This window comes from Cryptotermes secundus, unplaced genomic scaffold, assembly GCF_002891405.2.
Source record: "Cryptotermes secundus unplaced genomic scaffold, Csec_1.0 scaffold131, whole genome shotgun sequence".
Lineage (NCBI taxonomy): Eukaryota > Metazoa > Arthropoda > Insecta > Blattodea > Kalotermitidae > Cryptotermes > Cryptotermes secundus.
This window is the reverse complement of record NW_019742552.1, coordinates 946750-966584: the sequence shown is the minus strand read 5'-3', so window position 1 is coordinate 966584 and position 19835 is coordinate 946750. Positions and strand designations below refer to the sequence as shown.

General features: G+C 36.9%; 1 protein-coding gene across 1 annotated transcript in view; it reads right to left on the bottom strand.

Annotated features, from left to right (window-relative positions):
* The window catches only part of LOC111873288 (dynein heavy chain 3, axonemal), a 212089-nt gene that overhangs the window by 122535 nt on the left and 69719 nt on the right, over positions 1-19835 (bottom strand). The window contains exons 22-31 of the mRNA XM_033755038.1: positions 18973-19176; positions 15433-15547; positions 14869-15067; positions 10491-10659; positions 5685-5878; positions 5290-5418; positions 4469-4670; positions 3160-3390; positions 1484-1634; positions 1221-1381 (exon numbers count right to left, since the gene is read on the bottom strand). Coding sequence (XP_033610929.1) covers positions 1221-1381; positions 1484-1634; positions 3160-3390; positions 4469-4670; positions 5290-5418; positions 5685-5878; positions 10491-10659; positions 14869-15067; positions 15433-15547; positions 18973-19176 — 1755 coding nt within the window. The remainder of the gene's footprint in view (positions 1-1220; positions 1382-1483; positions 1635-3159; positions 3391-4468; positions 4671-5289; positions 5419-5684; positions 5879-10490; positions 10660-14868; positions 15068-15432; positions 15548-18972; positions 19177-19835) is intronic.

The following is a 19835-nucleotide window of genomic DNA, read 5'->3' as shown; positions in this document are numbered from 1 at the left end:
CGGGTGATTATTATGATGGAGAATTTGGTGGAATGAAAATTGGCAGGGGAAACTGAAGTACTCAGAGAAAACTCACCAATCATGGACACTTTCTAAAACCAACTGGAACTGTTGTCCCAAGTGGTCACCTTCAGAGCCCACAATCATGAGAAATATATCAGAAAAGAAGATCCTGACTGCATCGAGCATGTTTCAACAATTCCCATTGTGTTTATACAGCATATCCTTATGATGACATTAAGTGGATCTGTGGGACTGGATTAGAGCATTATTGTAACTTCACCCCTGGTAATCATTCACCTTCAAGTGGATTTATATCTTTTGAGTACTTGAGTATTGTAATCTAAATGAGAGGAGGATGTGTGAGATTTCATTAGCATATATTATAACTGTTATTAAAGAAGGTATCAGGACATCTCAATTAGTACAGTGATTAAGATATGGCTGTACAACTGGGTTTGATTTCCTGCAGGGACAAAGATTTCTCTCTTTGCTATCACACTGAGCCCACTCGGTCTCCTATCTAATGGGTACTGGGTACTTTCTCCAGGGTAAAGTGGCTTGGATGTGAAGTTGACCAATTGCTTCCATTTAGTACCAAGGTGGCAAGCTCTATGCTTGCTTGCCATGTCTTCCTAGTATGGTGCTTCATTAAGCGGCCTCCGTAGTCTAGGGGTAACGTTCCCACCTCGTGACTCAAGGTATGCGGGTTCAAACCCGGTGGAGGTCGTGGAATTTTTAAGGGTGGAAAAATTCAGGAAACAAGTCCTCCGGGAGGGACTTTAAGCCGTGGGTGCCATGTTGTAGCTTTACAGCATGTAAAAGAACCTCATGTCACAAGGGGACCACTGAGCCAAATTCAGGACATTTCCCACCCAACAGTAGTCTCTAATGCCTCTGGTAGATGGGGCAAGCATCGAGATACCGCCGAGCCAGTAGAGGCTGAACTCACTGGCTGAGTCGGGACTGATGGTACGCACCAGTACCGGTAGGGAATACAGACTGGTAGAATATCATAGGGGGACGCACAATGGACCAACAGTTGGTCTAAGTGCATGGGGAAACCCACCCTCTCCAATACAATACAATAGTGCTTTATTACACATATGGACAACTCTAGTTTACTGTTACCAAAATTCCTTCAGTTTTAACTGGTTCATATATGTAAAATATATTTATGCAAGAGATATGTTTGCCAAACTTACAGCTAGGTAACACACCTGAATTATCTCCCCAGACACAAGGCAGAGTTTCTTATTGTCATCTAGAACTGTGTTCAAGCTCTCAATCCACACAGCATCAACTGGTCCATCAAATAAAATCCACTTGCGGTCAAGAGTAGGGGAAGCTGCATATTCTCGAAATATACTGGCCAACACACCTGATACATGAAAACAAAGTTAATTTTACAACTGGTCATCAGCTCTGGAATTAGTTGCAACTCATACAATTATGCAGCAATAAATATTCACTTTTAACATACCATCAGACCATTCATGTGACACCGGATGAAAACACCCATACAGCTGTCCCAGGGTAATTGCTTTTGGATTAATAATTCGATACTGAACTCTGAATTCCTCCAAGGTTGACTCTGTGTTATCTCTTATAGCTGTCAAAGCTTCAGCCAGCACCTAACATGCAAATGCAGCACTACAAAACTTGAAATCAAGATAAAAGACAATAACAATACATACACAGATATGTTATACAAAGCTGAAAACTACACATTGTGAAATTGTGGCGTGTTTGTTAATAGAAGGTACAATGAAAAGAGTAACTTGTGATAGTGCTGCATAATCACTGTGTTTACAAAGTCCATAAGTATGCACTGTTTTTTCTTCTGGAATAAAGTATCATAACTCAGATATGATGGAGCAGGCAAGGAACCACTGTTTAAATGTTCTAACAACAAATTAGTCTTTAAATTGTTGAAAAAGCAATGCTGAATTTCACATGTGAAATTTACCAGCACAACTAAATCCTATTTGTGAAATCTCTTAGTACAGATCGTAAATATTTTAACAAATTATGGATCAAATATCCCCCCCAAAAGGTGTCTCCACCTTGTGGTGGTGGGGCTTGCGTGACTCTGTGACCTGGAGAGCTATGCTGGCAGTAGTTTAACTATTAGTAGGGTCATCCATGCCAGAAAGGTCAAAGGGTAGAGTCCAGACTAAGAGAGTTACCCTGGTCCTCCAGGTTTGGGGTTGGGCCTGAGGCTAACAACCTCATCCTGTAAAATGAATTTTGTTCATAAACCTAACAACCAGCCTTGGGTCATCATGCATGGGTCAATTCCTATGGCAGCGTGCATTGGTTGTGAAGACTAGTTTTAGAGGAGGCCAAGTTTCACCCAGGGCTGTAGCACTGAGTGGTAGGTATGTATGGATGAAATACTGTCTACAAATGAACAATTACAAACACAGAGACCGTGAGAAACTCTGGAGTTATATCTGCCAGATTTAATGATGCCAGGATCTGTAATTATGTACTAAATTATTGTCAAAATGAAAATGATGACAAAAAATAAAGAAAAACAAGAACATTAGAAAGGACAAACATCTGTAACATATTTATAACTGAAAGCAATACAAATTCTGACTATAAAAGGATTTGAATCTATAAGCATTTACGCATGCGCCAAGCAAGGTAATCTACAAGCTAAGTATCATTTGATTATGAAATATACCATTTAGAACACAAGACTTTTAGAAAAGAAAGTCGGTGCAGTCTAAATGTTGGTTTTATATAAAGAGTTACCATATTTTCACTTCTTCTGACCTGCAGATTTTAGGGGGGAGGGGCTGAAACATTGGAAGAGTTAAATGTGAAAGGTATTTTCAGATATTTTTTCAATATCTAAATCAAACCAAGCTTTGTTTTCTTCTCTACTAACAGTAGAAGACACACAGCAGCATAGTTGGCTGAGGCACTATGCTACCAGTCGGAAGGCTGCAGGTTCGATTCCTGATCGGATTTTTCAATTGACCTAATTCCTCCAGGCACACTATGGCCCTATAGTAAAGGGCAGCTGGTGCGTAAGGCTGACAACATTACCGCCATCGGTGAGCTGACTGTCTACACAAAATGCGGAGCCTTGACATCTCACAACCCTATGGGCTTTCACAGCCTGTTACAGGGATAGTTTTACCTTACCTGATATGAGCAACTTTTGCCACCCATAGGCATTCCTACAATCATAAGGCCATGTCGTATAAGAGTCATCTCATAAATTTGAAGGATCTTCTCCAAGAACCAAGATGTGGCTTGGAGGTTATGATTTGCAATGCATTCTTTCAGAGAACTCACAAGCTCATCATGATCTGGTTGTGGAAGTTCAACCCCTGGGAAGAGATCTGAATAGATCCCCTCAAATAAGGATGCATCCTATATGAATGACACAAAAAAAATAATTGTATAATTAAATACAAGCTAGAAGCTTAGCTCATTCAAACCAGCTGTAAATCTATAACTAATATTTTGGAGGTTTGTGAGTAATTTAATAATTTTCCAGAATTTTTTATTAATGCTGGAACTTCAATCCAACTGTTTGTTTAACATATAAATATGATAAAGGCTTTTTCTGTATTTTTAGTCCATTAAACTTAAAGGAAACCACATTATCACATAAAATTTTGTGACTGGAAGAAGCATCTTTGTATATAAGTGCAGATGTATGCAATGCACCATCAAGAAATTGCTAAATTTTCCTAAACTTTGAGTCTTAAGTCTCTGAAAACTTACTTACTATCAACACACACATGCACACACAGATAAACAGGGGAATATTCATAAATATATATGCATGTTATCTTTTGTGTATGTTGTGCAATTCTCACACTACAGCAATTTTTACATACTTTCACTTCTATAACATTGCCATCAGAAGGACAATGATGTAACTTAACTGTTTTAACAGACAAATCATAGAATGAGATAAAGGTATGAGAGTATGAGAGGAAACTAAAGTAGGATTGTGAGAAAGTTATGAAACAACTTTTTTCTGACTGAATTTCAACAGGCTTCTTCATTAATATAAAATACTTAGTACTGTTCTCTCCGAAAGAAAAATTTCTGCCTTTTCTACATGATATAACATTAAGAAAATATGCAGGGAATAAAGTAAAGTAGGAAGGAAGATTTACAAGTATACTCGTACATAAGAGGGGCTGGATGGAATAGAGGCAAGGAAACCTACCAGGAGCAGGAAGGAAGAGGGAAGGAAGAAATGGATGGATAGATGGATGGTTAGGAGGAAGGGAAGGAGGGAGGGAAACAGGAAAGGAAGGAAAGTAAACTGGTGTACTGAAGTGCAGGGGTGAACTGAGCAAGACAATAACCAAATCTTGTACTACATGAATAATGGATAAATCGGACAGGGAAGTGGTTAACAACTTACAAAAACCTGCATTTTGAATATCTGTAAATTTATATATATATACAGGTATTATTCCATTATTCTAACCTCTGCAAGGAACTTTGATAGATTAACATCAATGATGGCCTGAAGTACAAGCACAGATTCATCCAGATCCTTATATTTGAGCTTGAGATTGCCAGCAGCAGTAAGCACAGTTTTAACAGCCCGCATCCCATAGTCGTAATGATTCTGAGAAGACAACAGCTCTGAGCAAAGCTTGTATGTATGCACAATCTTCACTGCAAGACTGAAAATGCAGTAAAAAATTCATAAGATTTAGAAAAGGTTAAAAGGAAATTATTCTGAAGCAAGAATTGATACTAAAACGTATCATCACATTGGAAGTACTGATTAATTAGAATATCTCATTGCACTTTATATGTTATGATTTTAAAAAGCCTAAAATACAGCTACAGAACTGTTACCCCATATATGGTTAAGAATAAAAATAAGCCATTTAGCAGAAAGCCATTTTGTTCTCTATCTTTGGAGAATTGTGATTAAGATCATCTTTTTCATTATACCAATATTATATTTGGCGGTATGATCATGACAGGCTGAGTAGTTTGCATCAGCATGTAACATATGGTATTTGTACAACCTGAAGATCAATTCCCATGGTGACTAAAGATCGGTCTTGGTTTTAAGAGTTATATCATAAATGCAGTGTCTGAAGTTTGAAAGATTGAAGGGGCTGCTGTCTCTCTTGCTTTTTAGAGAACCCAAAATCATGCAACTTATTTAACATTCATAATGTTAACTTAAGATTAAATGCTGTTATGTTCGGCTAATATGAAATTATGCATTGACTCTGAATGTTCTATAACAAAGGAGCTGTAGTAGAATCTTGTGAAATAAACTAATACCTTCTAGCATCCAAGAATCCCACAGAGTAGAGATAAATCTCACCAATCATGGCATAATCAGGTACCATCATAGCTACAGTTCTGAATAACACCTTTAAATTATCTGGTAAATCTTGTCGACTTACATACCTGAAAATCAATAATGTGAGTTTATTGGGCTGTACCGTACATATTTTATTATTATTTTGGAAGTAATGAAAGAGTAGACTAAGAACATGTAATTTAATGTGACTTCTGAACTCATAAATTTCTAATGGATTTTAAAATTGCGATTAAGTTTAATTTAAAAGTTTTCCTACAATTCGTAATCTCTGAGAGTATATTTTCTGCTGTCGTTCTAATATCAGAAATTACAGACATGAACAGTAGATCATGTAGGTAATAAAGATCCATACCCTGAATTCATGGTAATGAAGATTGAGCAGGTCCTTTCAAGAGATATCTCTGTTCCTTCAAAGACAAATCTTCCCAAGTTCTGGTCAACAGCCATCTTGATACTCAGTATCTGTTGAGCCACTACTGACAGCACTTCCAAATCAATACGGTTGAATTCATCAAAACAAGCCCAAGCTCCTGACTGTGCTACACCCTAAAAACACATCAGCATTTTATATATCACATGAAAGTAAGAAATTTACAAATTGACTCTTTATTAATATCACATAAAAATTAACAAGTGCATGCTGTGCACTCTTACATACAGTGAGATTTCCTCAGATGATCAGCTGTGTCAATTTATAGAATATATACATCATTTCAGAGACTGTCCCTATCTCTATCATCAGCAAATGACATAGTTCAATCAGAGAACTGTAAATATATGTGTTGTACATACTGACCAACATTGGTTATACGAGTACATGATATTGTCACATGATGATGGAGATAGTTCCTGAAACTTTAGATTCACCTCCAAATTGATTATCCTGATTGTCTAAGGAGATTTTATTGCTTCCAGTTGCTGAGAAGCTTCAAAGTCACAAGCTTCTAAATTCCTGTAACTAAACAAACTGACTCACTGCAACTGCATCTATTTTGTATTCTGGAGTAATCTGACTGAAGTTCTTGTGCTCTTCCTCAGTCCTTTCAAATGAATACTGGGATAGTACCTAGAAAAAAGTCATGACCACCTTCTCTTCCATCCTTTCTTGTATATAATGGACAGCTGTTCTCATTTAATTCAATACTAAATAACTAAATAATAAATAAATAAATAAATATGTTTTTATAGTAATGTTCTTTTTAAATTATGTTTATTAATTATAATTGTAATAAGTTTTTTTTTGTTCTATTATCTATGTTGGTTGACTAGTGTGTGTGATTTTGGTTGTGTGACTTATGTAATTTATTATATGTATACATCTATTATCAAAGGGACTATTTCCACATCCTAGGTTTTTTGCCTGTATGGATATATGGAAAATAAAGGAATTGAATGAATGAACTTTTGCAGCTTACATATCACTAAATAACCTGTAAACAAATCAATTAAGTTTCTATTAGACAGACAATTGGCCTGAACAGTAAAATGAGAAAAAATCTGACACCAGGAGAGAACGTCAGGAACACAGAAAATGGGACATAATGATGGAAAGCTTTGAATTGAGGACCAGTCTATGCTGAGTCCTCTGTAAAACTGATGTAAGCAGAGGCCTCTATTTACATTAGCTCTTTTTAATGGTGATTTTGAAATTATTTGTTTCATATGTCTAGTGACCAGATTGGAAATCTGAAAAAGTTAGATTTATTTACTCATGGTGTTAGACAAGGTTCCCCCCCCCCAGCCAATATGCATTGAAATGAAGAGTCAAGATAGCACTGTTAGTACAGCAACTGACTACAGGCTGGACAAAAAGGGCATTAGGGTTTGAGTCCTGGTAGAGGCAAGATTTTTCTCCTCTCAACATTGTCCACACCTGTTCTGAAGCCCACCCAGCTTCTAACCAATAGGTACCGGGGACTTTTTCCCCCTGGGATAGAGTGGTTCAGGAGTGAAGCTGATCACTCACCTCCAACCAGTGCCAAATACATGGCACTATACATCCACTCCCCCATATGTCTTCATGGCACAGTGCTTAATTAATTCAACACAGCAAAAACTTTTTTACCCATTTGTATGCATATATGAAAACAATAGAAGCATACTGTCTGACTGGTCGAAAGTTGCACATCTGCTACTGCCTTATGCATTTCAATCCTGAAGCTATAACCAAACATGGGACTACCAGCAGACATGATTTTAGAAAAAAAGAAAAAGGGGGGGTGAAAAGGACTGGTATTTTGTATAGCAAAAAGGATCCACTTCAGAAGCTGGTGCGCTGCTAGCTAACAGTACAACATTTTACCAAACACAAGTTAATTTTGAAATTTAGGATAATAACATGTACATTTAAGACATAAGCCACCTTTAAAATTCTGGAATTGAAAGTGTAATCAATTCGAATGAACAACGCTTCCCGAATTTCATGTTATTGTAATAGTTGGAGAAATGCCGTATTTAATTTAATATATGCTGCAAAGGTGTGTCTATCATCAGATTTATGTCTAACTCATGTTAAATGAAGTCTTGTTCATATTTTTAAAACAACTACTTATAATGTAACATTATTTCAGTGAAAATATGCTAATGTTATCTTAGAAGAGAACCATCATTCCTAAAAATAAAATAAAAATCGTGAACTATGAACACTACTTCTATTTATGTACTTATATAATCAGAGCTCTTGTATCCAGCACCTGCCATTACATACACTGTTAAACCTGACACAAATAGGAAGTTGCACATCTGCCAGTGCTTTTTATGTTTTGATCTCGAAGCAAAAACCAAGCATGAGAATACTAGCTGACATATTTTTAGAAAAGAATCGCTGTGCACAACTCTTTTGAGGGGGAATGCATTTAAATTCCCAGTCAGAACTGAGCTGTGGAAGGAGTTTCTATTATTTCTATTGTGTTGGATTGTACTCATCAAGTCACAGATATCTCTAATGTTTTTTGGCTTTCAATGAAGCTTGGAAGTTTACATTTACATTTATTTTCACTTTATGGATCCAATCACCTCCCTGTGGGGCTGGATATAAAACATGTCACCCATTACAAATTAATGATGACTACACATCATACGTCCTTGGTCCAAGAAAATATATAATCAGGCCTCACGCAGACAGCACAAGTTGTCAAGACAACACACATAGGCCATGAAATTCACACCTTGCCGTTCCACACACACTGACCAGCCATATCATCAACACAGTTTCATTATAACCTATTAAAATTCATAAGAAACACAGACATCATACATACTACCATACTTAACAACAAGCAAGTCTCAACAACGTATAATAGAAGCACACAGACCATTTATTAATTCTTAACTTTTGAGCCCCTTCCATGCTCAACAAATTTGTCAATAGAGTAAAATGAGTTACTTTGCAAAGTTTATGAACACAGAAAACTGATAGGTAATATGTATGTACACAAATAAAGGCAGGAAGAAAGACCAAAGATAGCACTGCCTCATCCTGTTTATTATTATTGTATCAAAACATACAATGTCATCTATAAGTTCACTGCAGCTGGATAAAGAAAACTCCAATTTTCTTTGTTTGACAGAAACACAAAAAGAGGCACATGAAGCTTTGCTATACAAATCAGATTGCATTTGCAGAGGCAAAAACACAAACTGAAAATTGATCTAATATGTCAATGTGCTGTAAAAGCCTGAATCTTTTTTGACAAGGCCACAGAAGTTCAAATTCCCATGCACTGCTTGTATTAAGTAGATAAAAGCACACATCAGAGCATGCAATATGTGAACACAGTGTGGCACCCCATGTGTGATGATCATGTGACGACAAGCAGTAGTCAGATCTCCACACTGAAAGGTTAAATGGTAATAAATAATATTTTGTTAAATCCTTAAGATTTGTGCTTTATTAATCATACTACCAGTCAGCTTCAAAATATTTTTCTAAATAAATACTGTCACGTGTTGGGTGTATAATGTGACAACTAACTTCACGCCTTACTGGATATAGCGAATTTTATTTCACATTCGCTCTTACAATCACACAATTTACAAGCTCAACATTACTGCCATTGGCAGTATCACAAATACTGTACTGCGATTAACTGGTGACTGCCTGGCTGACTCGTAACTCAAGAACTTGAGAACTCGTTCACTGCTGACTGGAGAACTGTCTTTGGCCGCTGATACACTCTTAACTTGTTCACTGCTGACTGGAGAACTTACTTCGGCAGCTGATACACTTTTAACTGACAACAACTGCACTCGGCAATGGCCACATTTCAACTCAACCGTCTTCATAGGCAGTGTAGCTCTCTTATATAGTTGCAGTGCCCGCCTGTTATGCAATGGGTACCGCTGTTGCCTGTTACCTGTGTCACAGCTGCGTTGCGTGTTATGTCACCGTGGGGAGTAACGACAGCGCTACGATGCCGCCACGTACCGCTGGGGAGGGAGGGGTCCTCCGTTGTGCAACATGTCACACTATATTACAAAATTGTTATTTGAATTCTTAATTTAACTTAATTTTCCAAATACCCAATAAGCTGAGAGAGCTCAGTTAGTGAAGAGACTGGCTGTGGGCTGATTAACTGAGATTAAATTCTTAGCAGGGGCAGAATTTTTATAATTTCTGCTTGTCAGATCAGAAATTGGGCCCAGCAGCCTCGTACTCATAGAATGCCTGATGCCCCTTCTCCAAGGATATTAGTAGCCTGAGCATGACACTGACTAGTTACTGCTACCTACTGTCAAGATTACGATTATATGGACTTCTACCTACAAGTTACCTATAAAACTTCATAGAGTGGTGGTTAGGCACAGGGACAACTTAAATCTTATGTTTCCCCAGATGCATGTGCTATCTATATAGGTGTTGTTGTTAAAGAAAATTTTGGGGGGATACACAATTTTCCTCAACCCTAAGATATAATTTGTTTCCTCCCAAGCTCTTGATCGAACCATTCTCATCCTTGAGGTTTCTCCTTTGCATGCTGTCCCTAATCCAATCCTTCCAAGTGCTGAATGGTCTACGGCACCTCCTTTTCCCTTGTGGGCTCCATGCTGCAATCTGTCCAGCAATTCTACAGTTTTTCATTCTCTAACTATGTACAACTGAAAATTCATTGAATCTGGTTCCCTGCTAAGAGCATATTTTATTTATAGACTTGTGTACCTTAAAAAATTTTCCCATGGTTTTGTAGTCCAGTCCATCCGAGCAGTTGAATACAATGCACTGTTTTGCCACAGCTTTTGCTACATCCTTAGTAGTTTCTGTTTTCCCTGTTCCAGCGGGACCATCAAGTGCTCCTCCCAGATGTAAACGCAGAGCACCAATCAGTGTTCTTTAAAAAGAAAAATACATACCCTTAAGTTTGAATATAAACATTAATCATAGCCTAAAATTTACTGTGATATAACTAACCAATTCAATGGAAGAGCGTCCTTCTTGAGATAACAAACAGTCATTTGACTGGTCAAGATATATCATGTCTTTTAGAGAAACAAAAGTTTTAGTACAATGTTCCCAAGAGATCATCAACTGGTGCTTGTCCTGAGCCACATGACCTCAGACCACACCCTCATATATTATTTTAAGCTTTATTTATGATCATGACTCTCATGTGGTCTATGGTTTTTAGCAATAAATTTTCAATATTTCATTAACTGAACTTGGTCTAACAATTCAAGGATAAAATTTTAATACTGCTTCACCATAAATAAGATTATACAAAAAAATAAACATTCATATATTGCATATGACTTCAAACTCCAAAGGGAAACATATCACCACAGAAGGCCTATATACAATGGGGTATATACTTATTACTTTTCCATTAAGACTGTTAAAACTTCTTGACTGATAAGGATATTATTATTATTATTGTTGTTGTTGTTGTTGTTATTTTACTGCAACTGGGTGTTCACCAGGTATTTTACACTGATACAGACAAGGAAAGGCTATAAACAAAGGGAACAATACAAAACAAAGTACATACAATAAACAAGGTACACAAAGTGCAAATCCAAACATATAAATTCACACAAGGGTATGTGATTGTGTTCATTTCACTGCACTCAAACAAGGGCACTTCACATTACTTCACTTGCTTCCATTCAAAATCTGCCTAAGGCCTCTTTACTTGTAACTGCTTCCTTAACCCTCTTTCTAAAAGTGTTTAATTTACAGTGGAAAAACGCTAGTATGCCAGCAGGTAAACTTTTCCAATCTTTTATGGTCCAATTTACAAAGGATTATTTACCAACATCTGCTCTTTGTTTCCTACTCCTAACTTTCCATCTATGATCATCCCTACTCAGGTAGCATGGTTTAAGCAGGCTATCCCTTATCGCTTTCCAAGCTGGTCTCCTGGTGTATGCCTTGTGAAGAGCACACAGGTGAGGGTCATCAGTCTATGCTGTGCCAAAGTTCCCCAATCAGATTCATTTGTAGGATTTGAAAATTAAGCCGCTCTTTTTTGTACCCGATTTAAACCACTAACCTGCCATTCTCTGTATGGATCCCAACATACCGCACCATATTCATGTATCGGTCTCACTAATGATGTATACGCGAGGAGTTTCGTGTTATTATTTCCCTGTTTGAGTATACACATTATTAAGAGAAGGGCCTTCCATGCTTTTTGTAGTGTATGGTTTACATGATCTGCCCATCTTAGATCGCTGCATATGATTATTCCTAGGTACTTAAAGCTATTTATGTCCAGAATTAATTGATCCCCAAAGTAATATGTCAGTTGACCCTTCACCCTAGATTTCATGAAACTTACAGCTTTACTCTTATCTGGATTATCTTCATTTCGTTTTCTATCGCCGATTCCCCTAATTTATTTATATCCCTCTGCAACTTGCCAGTGTCACTACTATTCAAAATTTTCCTGTATATTATGCAATCATCTGCAAATAACCATATATTTGAGTCAACGTCCCTCCAAATATAGTTAACATAAACCAGGAATAGTAGCAGTCCTAAAACTCTCCCTTCTGGCACTACCGACATCACTCTGACTTCTTCAGATAGGTGCCCGTCTACTCTGACTCTCTGTGAGCATCCTAAAAGAAATTCCTGTAGCCACACGACTACCCTGAAATCCATTCCAGTTTCGCCTATTTTTGTAAGTAACCTATCATGTGGGACCAAATCGGAGGCCTTTGAAAAAACTATTATTATTGCATCTGGCCTGACCCCCTCATCCATGGCATCAGTAATATCCTGACAGACTGCGACTAACTGACTTTCACACGAGTACCCTGGTCTAGGGCCATGTTGCCCCTCGTATAGTCACTCTTTTCCCAAATTTGTCTTAGATATCCTACTATAACATGCTCCATTTGTTTGTAAACCATTGATGTTAAACTGATCGGTCTCCCCCTTTGTAAATAGGGACCACTATAGCCACTTTCCAGTCCCCTGGGACAGCTCCATTGTTCACTGTTATGTCCAGCAATCTCACAAGGTACGGAATCATGGCTTCCCCACCCAACTTTAGAATTGCCCCAGGAATACCATCTGGCCTGATGGATTTCTTTCTCCTGATTGCTGATAATCACTTCCTTATAATATTTATATTAATATTGAAGGGATTAGCTAATCTGTTGATTGGATTTGTGGATTGTTTCACTCACAACTGAATACAGATGCATAATAAGAATTTAAGGTGTTGGTCTTTTCTATTGGATCTGTGATGGGATTGTCATTATAGCCTTTGACTGCCGGGATATTTTCTCTATTTCCTCTGCACCTTTTAACATATCTGAAAAACTCTGCCCAGCAATTAACCTCTTTTGTAAGACCGAATGTCTGAAAGTCTCCTGAGCCTTCCTTTTTTCTACCAGTAACTCCCTAGATAAACGTTTCAACTCCTCTCAGTAATGTTCTTCAAATTCCCTCTTATTGTACACCCTCACCTTTATCTTTAACCATTTAACTTCTCTGTTATAACACTCTGGATGCGGATTTTTACTCAGAATTTTATGAGGCACAAAACGTTCCATACCATTGAAAACTATGTCCTTAGAACTTTTCCATATCTTCTCTACACAGCTACCATTCCCAGCCCACAAGATAAACTTTTCCCTAAGAAAGGTTTGTAAACCTAAAAGGTCTGTCTTATTGTATAATGGGACTATCCTTTTCACTTTGGTTGTTGATAAATATCATCGCATTCTACTTCCAATAATACCCTGCTATGATCACTGATTCCAGGTACAATGTTACAAGAGGTAAGTAAATTATCAGGTGTGAGGAGGTAAATGTCCAGTAAGGCTTCTCCTCTTGTCAGACTGCCTACAATCTGGGTATAGCCATTATTCCATAGTACTTTGTTTACCAATGCCTGAAAGGCGCTTGTTTCTTCCACATTCCCATTCCAGTTTGCCAGAGGTAAGATCAAATTTCCACCTATGATACTTCTTCTCACTGCGTCTCGTGTAATTTGGGTACGGGCCTTTCTATCACCAGCATATCCTCATTTGGGGCTCTGTAAATATCTATACTTTCCCACGAATATTTTGGATCAATTCCTTTCACTTTGACCACAATCATTTCTGCTTCCTCATCACATTTCCTTCATTATTTTCTGAGCATAAAATTGTTTTAGAAAAGAAATGTGTAGAATAAATTATAGATGTACCCTTTCCTAACATTTTGTTAACCAGTGAAGCAATGTGAGTAAGCTTTTGTTGAATAGCAATGATGTTATAGCCTAAGTATGCATGAATCACATTGCCATTTATCATAATAAACCACCAAACTTTAGCATTTCTTCTAAGTAATTAATCTAAGTTCTACTTGCTCTTCTCCTAATAAGGGAAGGCATTCTCTGAAATTAGATAGTCTATAACAAATGTGATCCCTATATTCATATTTTCGGTTTACTATTGATTTCAATTTGCCGTTCTCTAATAATCTCCAAAACTTAGACTCTGAAACATTTCAGTTACCTTTCAAACTATCAAAGTGATATGAATCTCACAAACAGTATTAATACAAGAAGGATTTAACAGTTCAATTTTATCTGAGATATTTCATGATGGTGCAGCACCAAGATATGGTAGAGTGATTATAAATTAATAGTTATCATGGATTTTGGAGGAACTGGTTCTGGTCTGCTTTAAGGTGATAGAGTACAATAATCGATTAGCGTAACTGAGGAAAGTAATGGATAAAAAGAATCGTGAAATCCAGAAGGAGCAAGGTACCACTGAGGGTAAGGTAAAAGGTAAAATTGCCCCTATGCTTAACTTAAACACCACATAAAAATCTACTGTCACTTTCTCACTGAGAAAGTTCAAAATATTGAGAGAGTACCTCATGTGCTCTTACTCTGGTGAGTTTCCTTCCATTTTTAACTTTAAAATTTCACAGATAAACTAAACATCAGGTATCAGACGGCCCACAGTGCATTAAATTACTCATCCAGATACTTGCCTTGCCTTCAGGGAAATATGACATAATAAATGTAGGATCTTAGACATAAATAAAAGTAAAGTCAAGAAACTAAAATATACACAGTTCTTCTCATATCAGTTACCTGTAGCATCTGTCAGTGAGGGGTGTAATAACAAGACGTGGAGTGTTGCCAAGGTATTCAAAACCATACATAACATCTGTAGTGACCATTGATACAACAATATGGTCCTCTACCCAATAGTAACGAAGTTGACTAATCCAGCTGAAATCCTTAGGTGAAGATATTTTCAAATCATGCAGATTCTGAACCACATCTCGAGCTGAAATTGTTTCATACCACACAAATTAATGTCATATCTTGAAGCTGTGTTTATTCAATGAACAGAGGTTACAAAGACAGTTGTCATGAACCATGACATATGACATAATTAAGTTACTCTAGATAATACAATTCTTTTTCAATCATAGCCCATAAATAATATTACTTGACTGTCTTTTTACAGACTATGAAGTTTTCATAAGGAAATTCAGGATATTAATTTTGATGTATGATGAGATATCTCTATCAGAATAACTGAATATTGAAAACAAATCACTACATTAACGAGATAAAATGAAAGTACTTAAAGACAGGTAACATTTGCTATTTTATGATTTACATTTCTTATAGAAATAAAATAAATACCATGCACATTGATAGCGATAAGAGCACAGATTGTGATGAGAGCACCAGAAGTCAACTGTCCTCTCACCATTTCCACCATTTCATCCATTTGATTGCTGGATTTAGTAATGTATTCCTGCAAAAAATATTTTATATATTAATATGCATGCTATTTTCAGTACTTATCTCATTACATTAAAGACTTGGCTACACCTCTTGTTAGACACAATACCCCCAAGTTACTGACACACGAGTAAAGAAATGACAAGTGTGTGTGAGTGTGAGTGTGTGTGTGTGTGTGTGTGTGTGAATATTAGGGTACATCAAGCAAACAAATGCCTGTTGCATTATCATTCTTCTATGAGTAAATTCTGTCAGGGAACAGAGCCATTGGAGGGCTCTGAAACCTTAAACATACCTTCTAAGTATAGCCATGAGCAAACATATTGTAGTGGGTAGACCCATTACTAGGTAACAATCATAAACATGTCTCCACAGCAATGAATCATCATGCAACAACAGATGAAATGTTGGAAACGGTATTCTCTATGGTGGTTTGTGCCAAGGAGTTATAAGCAGAATGAAGTGAAGACTTAGTTCAGACCGTAAAGAGGGCTATGTTCTCAGAAACCTGCAGCGCATCTCACTGCTACTGAGATGTAGTGTGAGCGCTGGAACATAAAAATTAATGAAGATAAGACTCAGGCCATCTACTGTTTACACTGACTTAAGCAACCTGACGCTCATCTTACACTGAATGGAAAAAATATCCCCTTTGTAAGTCATGTGAAATATCTTGGTGTAATCTTTATAAGAGGTTTACATGGAGACTGCACATAGAAATTACTCAAGCCAAGACCTACAGAACATTTATCAGAATCTACTCCCCATTCAAAAGTGAGCATTTAAGCGCCAACATTAAACTAACCGTCCACAGGGCACTGATCAAATCAGTAATGACTTATGCTTGTCACACCTAGGAATCTGGATATCTACCTCTTAAAACTGCAGCGCCTACAAAACAAAGTTCTCCGCACCAATGGAAATTTTCCAAAAGAGCACACTGGTCCATGATTTGCATACAGCTTTCATCCTTCCTTATGTATACAACTATAAAACAAAATTGTGCAGGCAACAAGCAGAAGTCATACAAAATCATGAGAATGAACAAGTTTGTGGTATAGGATAAGTTGAAGCCAGACAACGAAAAATAAGAGACTTAAACTTGGAGGTAGTTAAGCTCATGACAGCTCAAGTGACAAAGCTGCTGTTGCAGCATGAGATACGTAAGATAGGCATGATCTGCTTTGCAAAGCGTGTACTGACAGAGAACTTGTCTATAGAACAGAAGGAAGAATTTTCAATAACACGTCACATGTGTGACACATAAACATGATGAAAGACCAAGCATATTCATAAGAGAAAAACCATCTTCTCATTGGAGAGGGGGTTACATAAGAATTATGACTGATAGGGTTCAGTTAAAAAAAGTCTCTGGTTATGAGTCTCAAGGGGCTTGATGAACAGATGAACTGATTGGTGCTAAACTGCCAGCTGTAAAGTAACTCTAACTTTGATTTTGACTTAGTTCAGTTATTGGAGTTGTGGGATCCGTGTCAGATGGTATGAATGTAAGCAGACAGTGTTAAAACCCATCACCAGGAAATTTCTAGCGATGACAGAGAAGACTTTATGTGTGCTGCAGTTACAGTGATATTTGGAGTATGTAACTCAGTGAGATTCTTATAATTACTTGCAGTTATGACCCATAAGTGGTCAATAAATCCAACTATCCAAAACCCTGTTGAGAGTCGCTCATACAAGTTACAACTGGTATCAGAAGTGGGCTATTATTTCTCTTTGAATGGCCTCTGTTCTGGCATGGTGGATATCCATGCAGGAGATGAGAGTACTTTGAAGGACTTCAAACTTCTCACTATTAGTATTTATTTCAGATTCGATCTTCACTTCCAGCCTCGCCATCAATTCTTCTTTCGTTTCCTTTAGAGTCATGTTCACCTTGGCTTGGCTGGTTCTTGTTCTTTCTTTCATTTCCTTTAGATTTACATCCACCTTGGCTTCAATGCTGGCCCATATTTCTGCTTGGCTGGTGTCCTTTTTTTGGCCATCATTTACTTTACTCATTCCATTTTTGTATTATGGTGGTATAACAATAGAGATCCAATGCAGTTTCCAACCCAGCTACTTCAGACACTAGCTGCCCTGTGTTAGAGTGACTCTCAATGGGGTTTTGGATTTGATATTGGATTTATTGACCACTTGCGCATCGTAATTACAAGTAGCTATAACAGCCTCATAGAATCACACACTCCAAACATCACTGTAACTACAACACATATAAAGTCTCCTCAGTCTTCACTAGTTGTTTCCTGGCAATAGATTTTATGGCTGGAGAGCCTTCACCTTCTGTGCTGTCTTCTCATCACAGACTCCCTTACAATTCTCTCAGTGCTTCAACTGACTAACTCCAAGGCTGGTGGCCATTTCACAACATCCTCTTAGTCTTTTCTTCACAGCCTGACTTTCAACTTACTAGCTCAGCTGGTGTCCTCGTTATATATAACACCTTTGCATGTACTGAGTAGAAAACACCATTTCCAACAATTCCTCTATTATTGCAGTTCAACTGTTGCTTGTTAAGAGTCTGCTGCCTAGCAATGGCTGTTGTATTTTTGTTTGTTTCGTGGTCATCGCCTAGAACTGGGTCTATATACCTCAATATGATGTATATAAGTGTCATTATTACATCACATCTATTACATGGTAACATTAGGACTAAAGCTGGAACACAGCTAAGAACCAACTTCACTTTAATTATTAACAAAATCATAAACAACATAAGTAGATTCTAAACAGTTCTGATGATGGTGTATAACACAGTGACTGAAGTTATCCCTTTCTAAAGGATGGAAACAGATCTGGTTTCTGAAATGTGTTTTCTAATTTCTAAATTACATGATGATGGACAAGTCTAAAAACCCAGTAATTCTGAGCATAAATAATATGTTAACACATTAATGATAATAATGTTAACAAGAACATTTATACTAACTACAGTGTTACAGCAACATGAATGAAACCTTTTCTAAGCAGAAGACACTCAGCAGTGAAGGAGATAATGAGTATAAGCACTGTTACATCTCAGAAGATAGTAGTCTTCTGTTCTATATGTTAGACTTGTTATTTATCTCACAGAGCTGACTAACAGTACAGAATAAAGTAACATGCCAACAGAGATTACATATATCCTCCATACTCAATATACCACTCTTTGAAATGATATATGAAATAATCCCATATTGATACACACAACAATCCATGTCCAGCAACAGTGGCAAATGTAACATTCATGTTTCATACCTGAAGAGGACATTACTTTTAATAACAATTTCATTCTAATAATTGCAAATTTAACAAAAACTGCATGGTCTTTGAAGACTGATACTGATAGGGTCTACCTGTTGGAATATTAGGTATATCAATACAGAAATATCAATGCCATATACCTCAACAGTCATGCTCTGAACTGAACTGACTTACAGGAAGTTTCCTATTTTCCATTGCCTCAGTGACTTCAGCAGTCCAGTGTATGCAGTTTCCACATATGACAACCTGACCAGGCCACTTCAGCAACCACTTACTGCGTGGTGACTTAAAGTAATCTTGCACTGCCATCATACAGGAGTCTTTCACAGACTGTACCATCTGCTGCTCCACTTGGGACAGCCACTTTTCAACCATACCCTGCAAATGTACAATTATCAACCAACCAGCGTTACAGACACATTAAAATAATTTAGAAAATGAAGATTTAATTGAATTATTTCATTCATTCATTCATTCATTTATTTTTCGTTCCATGGATCCACAATACAAGTGAGATATAGGACATGTCCATACAGTGATTATTCTTAAAATTAATAGAGCAAGAACCAAATACATAAATAAAAAAGTATAAAATACAAAATTGAAACAAAACATGTAGAATTAAATAGATTCCAGTCATATAAGTTACTTTAATAAAACATGCAGTTTAAATTTAAACAATGTCAGTTTGAACATATCACAGAAATTGCTTAGGTGACTAGACTAGAATAGTAGAATCATGACTAGAATAATACTAATAAAAAACTGGATGATCAACAGGTGATTCTAGTGAATGCATAATCATTAACTTATAATGATTTATATTAACAATCACATACACTTTATACATTGCACATTCAAGTTAAATATGATGCTGGTCCTTCAGCTGTTCATTTAACTCATACACACATTTAATAATATATTGTCACATATCGGGCGTATATCGCGACAAATAACTTCACGATGTATTTGATATAGCGAATTTTATTTCACATTCGCTCATACAATCACCCAAATTACAGATTTACGATTACTGC